Source organism: Octopus bimaculoides, chromosome 3, assembly GCF_001194135.2.
Source record: "Octopus bimaculoides isolate UCB-OBI-ISO-001 chromosome 3, ASM119413v2, whole genome shotgun sequence".
Lineage (NCBI taxonomy): Eukaryota > Metazoa > Mollusca > Cephalopoda > Octopoda > Octopodidae > Octopus > Octopus bimaculoides.
Genome location: NC_068983.1, coordinates 88,642,405 through 88,649,389, shown reverse-complemented (window position 1 = coordinate 88,649,389; position 6,985 = coordinate 88,642,405). Strand labels below are relative to the sequence as shown.

Here is a 6,985-nt window from a genome sequence, read left to right as displayed (position 1 = left end):
TATATATGTTTATATATATATATAAATAAAATGTTAAGAGGTTTCACACGAGTAAATTTATATTAAAAAACAATAAAGAAGGAAATGCTTTGTGAACTTCATCAGGAATAAATGAAAGAATATATTTAACATTTATATTTACAGAGTATTTACAAAGTGTAAATAAATTCTTTCTTTTATACATGACAGTTTTCAAAGCATTTTCTTCTTTTTGTTTTTATACATACATACATACATACATACATATATATATATATATATATATACACACACACACACATGCACACACATACAAACACACATACACAAACACACACGCAAACACGCACACAACCACATGTATGCACTCACATACACACACATGTATATTTCTTTATGTACAGTGTTTACATTAGTCAGACTGGTCTCCTTATCCTGATTTTTGCTTTCACAATGTTTTGGCTGTGTACACTCCAGCCTTCTTCATGCGTCATTGCATTAACCAATGCCTTTATCTATTATGTTATGCTTGTAGCATAGTGGATAAAGGCTTTGGTTAATGCAGTGTAGTCACCTAGAGGTTTTGCAAAGCACTAAGGTGAATCATGAGACGTCTGAAGAAGGCTGGAGTGTACACAGCTGAAATGCTGTGAAAGCAACAACCAAGATGAAGACACCAGTCCAACTAATGTAACCACTGTACATAATATAAATTCCTCACCTCACAAATATAGAATTGTAATATATTTCTTTATTTGTTAGATGTAATTCTATATCAGTGACTTGAAACCTTGAATCCCTTTATAGCTAACAAATACAAAAATATATATATGATCAAATTCACATGTGTGTATATATAGAGAGAGATATGTATATATATATGTGTGTGTATGTGTGTGCATATAAATATATACACACACTCACACAGACACACATATATACAAGACACATACCTCTGTGTGTGTGTGTGTGTGTGTGTGCGTGTGTGCCACACACATATGCACATACTCCATACTTCCCAGTAGTCAACATTTTAATTTTCCCACAATCAAAATTTAAGTTTCTTCTTCCCTTTCTGTTGTTGTCTCCATTTTGCTATTCACTGCTGAAGGAATTTTGAGTGTCTTTGTCTTTGAATCTGTTGCAAATTTGGAAAATGCTGTTTCCCAGAGAGAAGCATTTGATGATGTTGTTAATTTATGATCTGACGGTTGCAGAAGGTCTTTATTTGAATGAACTTGCTTGATTTTTGTACTGATCTGAAATAAACAAGCATATTCTTTAATTCTTCCATGGGTTTCATTTAATGAATTATGGACATAATGGGATTTATCTTCTACTATGGACACGGTTAACTCAATTACAATAAGTAATTTTATTCACTGTATATATTTGATCATTTTTGGGAAGGTGAAAGGCAAGGTGGATCTGACCTTTAGAATATTACCAAATACTACAAAAAGTATTATCTGACACTCTACTGGTTCAGCTTTTTCCTTACATAAATACACACAGAAGCACACACACATATATGCACTCACATTCATAAACATGTGCACACACACACACACACGCACACACACACACATGCATGCATATAGATTCTTACTTGTAATAACAGTCTGCTAGGGGACAACATGAGTTTGAAAAACTTAAGCTGTGGATCCAAAATGATATAAATAGAAAGATATCCATAAATATATATATTAACGCATATGCTTTCCTAACTTAAGGTATTCATTGGTGTCAGTATGGTGCATGGTTTGATCTATTTGACAAAATCATTCTATCTAAATGTTTGCATTCAAGTAACTGAAGTACTGATATATTATATAGTTTTGCACAGTGGATAAAACATTTTGGCCTAGTATTAACTATCTATTTACCTGGAGTTATGATAGACGTGGCAAGTTTTTAGGAGCTTGTGTTTACAAGAAATGATAGACTACCTTCTACAATTGAATAATCTTTTATCTGCTAGAAGTACACTAGATTTTTCTGAGCAAAGTTTGTACAGTTGTGCAGTAGGACAACTTAACAATTGCCTCGCTGTACCCCTTCAGCAAGAAGTGGCAATTTTCCTCTGTCTAAAGGCTATAGTGAAAGTGATTGTATAATGGGAACATTTAAAAAGATTGAAGACTGGATTGTATTTCTCTGACCAAACCCTCATCAACTTCAAATGTCATCCAAAGGTGAAAATAGAGAGGGAGGTGCTGTGCTGTAGTAAATTTGATAAAAGGAGGGTGCAAGTGGAGAAGATGGTATTTATAAGGAAGTCATTAATTGAATTCTGCCTGGAGATTATAGCTGAGAGTGGGCAGGTGTCCAGAATGTAAGAAACCTAGAAGGGGTGTGTTGATTTTCCCTAGTTGGTGGTCTTAACTTCTTGTGAGTTCCTTTATATTGTTGTGTCTGATTATAATCACGATAATGCATTGATATGTGACTGGAAAAACTTCCCCCTCTATCACCTTTCCTAACTAAATCTATAGAGATTTTAATTAGCAAAAAATTCAATAACAAAACAGAATATCAACGTGTCAAGATTGAACTAGAGATCTTTAGTTGAACATTCTCTCAGTTTGATCTATTTTGGCTGTGTAAATGGCCTCATGATTTTCTGAAATATTTTTGTTGTCATTACAATCTAAATATTTTGCAAAAGTATTCCAAATGAAACATGTTAAATGAAGGGTGGAGAAAAGACTAATTCTATATCGAAATGTAATTCAAAATATAAGTTTTGTTTCAATAAAATTTTGTGCTTTTTTAAAAATTCAATTTTTTTTTACATGTTTTAGATTTGTCTGAAATCTGTATATTTACACAATAATTTTTACCATCAGACACATCAAGATTTAGTAAACACACAACAGTTAAAGCTTACCCTACTGAAAATAGTAGCCAAAACTTACCAAAATTACACCCTTAAATAAAGGTTATATTGAAGAATATAGTTCCTGATATGCAAATGACAGGATTGTCATGAATGTAATGCATTTCATCATATTTTTCCCTACAACTGATCTGGAACTACATGACAAAACCAGTGTTTACTTTGAGTCAACAGGAGAGTGAACTCTACATGGGTATGTGATCTGTAAGGAATACCAGCCAAATTTCCTTTAAATCACCAGATTAAACCTGGGACACCATACATTCAAAATGTAGTCCTAAATATTCTAACACTGTAGGTAGGTCTCTGTTGGTCTTGAGAGGCCATGGATCTGCAGGCAAAGAAATTTTTTTTAGCTGCTGATGGTGGTGTAGTGTCTGTTGTGGCTGTACAGGCCCACATGGGAGTGGCAATCACACATACAGTGACTGCATTTGAAGAAGCACTCTGCCGGTACTGATTTTTCCTTCTGTCGAGTGTGCTTTTCTCTGATAGCAAGAACCTGTTTTGTTTCTGCTCTCTTCATTCCCTTTTGCAATATTTGCTTCCAGTGTGGGCGATCATTTGTAATCCCCTCCCATCTCAGGATGTCCAGATCAAGCGACTTCATATATCTCTTACAGACATCTTTGAAACAAAGATGAGGTTGTCTTCGTGCTCTTGTGCTGGTAGCAAATTCCCCATACAGGAGGTCTGTTGGGATCCTTCCGTTTAGCATGTGATGAACATGATGAAGCCAGCACAAATGGTGCTAGGTATCTTGACTCAGTTGAGGATTTCGGTGTTGATGATGTGATCGGTTCACTTGATGTCCAAGATGCATCTTAAATTGCGAAGGTAAAGGACGCTGAGACGCTGCTCTTGTCTAGAGTAGAGACTCCATGTCTCACTGCCATAAAGTAGCATGCTAAGGATGCACACCTTATAGACAACAATTTAGGTGTTTGCAGCCAGTTTTTTGTTTTTCCAGACTCTTTTTGTGAGCCTGGCAAATGTGGAGAATACTTGTCTGATTCACCTGTTGATCTCAGGGTACATAGAGGGGTTATCAGCGATGGTAGAACTAAGATAGGTGAATCAATGGACTGCCTCCAGCTTGTAGCTGTTGGTGGTGATGGTGGAGGCATGCTTGACACTCTGACCCAGTACTTCTTCTTCAGACTGATAGTCATGCTGAATTCGTGACAGGCCTTTGAGAGTTTGCTGTCAGTGCTGCTTCATCTGCAAACAGCTTTTCCCTGATGAGTACCTGGCACACCTTGAATTTTGCTTTCAGTCTCAACGGACTAAACAGTTTGCCACTTGATCTAGTGTGGAGGTAAACACCATCAGTTGATGTCCCAAATGCATGTTTCAGCATGACAAAGGAGATGCTAAATAAGGTGGGGGCAAGTACACAGCCCTGTTTCACACCGTTGTGTAGGTTGAATGCCTCCAAAAAAGAGCCATCAATTTGATCAATGCCTTTTATGTCTGTGTGAAATAATCGAACAATCCTGAGAAGTCTTGGAGGACAGCCAATCTTAGCAAGAATTTTGAACAGGCCATCTCTACTGACTAGGTCAAAAGCCTTTATGAGGTCAATGAAGGTGATAAAGAATGGTTGTCTTTGCTCTTGGTACTTTTCCTGTAGCTGTCGGAGAGAGATGATCATGTTGATGGTGGAGTGTTTTGCTCTGAATCGACACTGAGATTCGGGATATTTACCCTCTCAGTGATTTTCTGTAGCCTATTTAGGGCCATGCAGGTGAAGATTTTCCCAATGATGCTTAACAGCGAGATGCCGTGGTAATTATTGCAGTCGCAATTGTTACCTTTGTTCTTATATAGGGTGACAATGTTGCAGTCTCTCATGTCTGATTGCTCCTCCCAGCACTGACTTAGTTGCTTCAGCAAGTGGCTAAGTAGAACTCTTCTTGCGCATCAGAGGATCTCTGGTGGGATGCCATCCAAGCCCTGGTGCTTTTCCAGTGGGCAAGCCATCAATGGCTCTGATCAGTTCATCAGCAGTTTGCAGTGCATTGAACTCCTCCATGACAGGTAGGTGTTCCATGGTATCTAGCACATCGTCTGAGATGGTTTTTTTTCTTTGGAATAATGTTCCACTCATCTCTCCAGCTGCTCTCTTTTGTCCTTGAGAAATTGCCCTGTTCTAGATTTGAGTGGAACTATCATGCTCTGAGTTAGGCTGATGGCTTCCTTAATACCCTCATACATTCCACGAATGTTGCCTGTGTCAAACGACAGTTTGATATTTGCATATAGTTGTTACCAGTAGTCATTTGCACACTGTCTCACTGTCTTCTGCATGCTGTTCCTTGCTGATCTCAATGCTTGCAGCATTGCTCTGGTGGGTTGGTGTTTATGCTTCTCCTTCATGGGGGTATTGAGTTCTTTCACATTCACCTCAAACCAGTCATGTCTCATTTTCCTCCTCCTCCCAAAGGCCCACAGTGCAGTGCTATGGATGATGTCTCTGAGAGAGTCCTATCTCTGCTGAACATTGTCTTTTGATGGGTCTGCAAGAAGGGCGTTTTCCAGTGTCTTGAGGAATGTATCTATCTTAGTTGGTTGTTGGGTTGTAGTAATATTGATGTGCTGCTTGCCTGGGAGCTTGGCATTGTGCATCACTTTTGGTTGGGATTTGAGATTACAGCAAACCAAGCAGTGGTCTATGTCATAGTCAGCGCTCTGAAAAGATTGAATCAGGTGAACATTCCTCAGGTGTTTGGGTCTTGTGATAATCAAATCTAGCTGGTGCCAATGCCCTGAGTGAGGGTGACTCCAGGAAATCCTGTGTTGAGCTTTAGCCTGGTAGAAGGTGATGGTAACACATAATCAATAGAGCATACAGAGCTCAAGCAGCCATTGCCCATTTTCATTCATATTGCCAACCCCGTACTGACCCAGACATCTCAGCCGGTAGTCGTGATCAGCTCCCACTCTGGTGTTGAAATCACCAAGTAGCACCAGCTGTTCTCCATTTGAGATTGCCTGTATTTTCATAGAGAGCTGATCATAGAACTTATCCTTGGCATCTTGTGAGGAATAGAGGATTGGAGCATAAGCACTGATAAGGTTGACAGGCCCATCGAAAGTGTGCAGTAGAAGTGAAAGTATCCACTCTGAGCCATCACTGTTGAGTTTTACCAACTTCAGCAGAGAGTTCTTCACGGCAAAGCTGACACCATGCTCTCTGATTTCATCTGTGCCTTTCCCTTGCCAAAAAAAGGTATAGTCTTTTTCATGAAGGGTCCCTGAGTCTAGGAGTTTCTTTTTTGGAGTGTTGCAATGTTCACTTAGAGTTGAAGCAGTTTGTTGTTGCTTGCTGCTGTCTAGTGCGTGTTGCCGATTTCTTGAAGGTCCTCTGACAGACCAGTTGTCATGGTCCTTATGTTCCAACATCCGAGTCTGAATGCTGGCTTTTTGCATTGCTTGCTTGCTTGTTTGTTCATTTTTCTTGGTGCAATGTTTACAGCTCACGATTCAGGTTAGTTTCCCTAAGCTAAAGAGTCCAGAAAGAGGATGAAATGGTACTATCCATGACTACCAGAGACTTTAAGGAGTTTAGCTAATAAAAAAGTAAAAAAATTATATAGAAATATATGTCTGCTCTTTTCACTCTTTGAGAATGATTTTTCAACATAAAAATAATAAACTTAGAGGTGAATTGCTCCCTTAAGTAGCAATTCCCAGTAATTCTACCATGTGTATATAAAACACTGGCTAAATTTCAAATACTATCCACAGAAACTGATCGTAATGTGCCACAATAAAAGGATACTGAGTTTAGCTGATAAAAAAAAAAAGAATTATATGGAAATACAGGTATGCTCTTTTCACTTTTTGATAATGATTATATATATGTGTGCATAAATGATATATATAAAGGTGTGTGTGTGTGTGTGTATATATATTTGAGGTATCAAGTTGTTGGACCAGGTAATGAAGGTCACTGAGAGGGTCATAGCCCAACTAATTAGGGAGAGAGTCAGCTTAGATGAGATGCAATTTGGGTTCATTCCAGGGAAAAGCACCACTGATGCTATATTTCTGGTAAGACAGCTGCAGGAGAAATACCTAGCCAAAGATAAACCTCTGTACCTG

General features: G+C 38.3%; 1 protein-coding gene across 2 annotated transcripts in view; it reads right to left on the bottom strand.

Annotated features, from left to right (window-relative positions):
• Positions 1-46: 46 nt before the first annotated feature.
• Positions 47-6,985, bottom strand: part of LOC106881292 (tetratricopeptide repeat protein 16) — a 138,491-nt gene continuing 131,552 nt past the window's right edge. For both annotated transcript variants that reach the window (XM_052966285.1, XM_052966284.1), the window contains exon 12: positions 47-1,238. In XM_052966285.1, the coding sequence (XP_052822245.1) occupies positions 1,035-1,238 (204 nt within the window). In that variant the 3' untranslated portion in view covers positions 47-1,034. The remainder of the gene's footprint in view (positions 1,239-6,985) is intronic.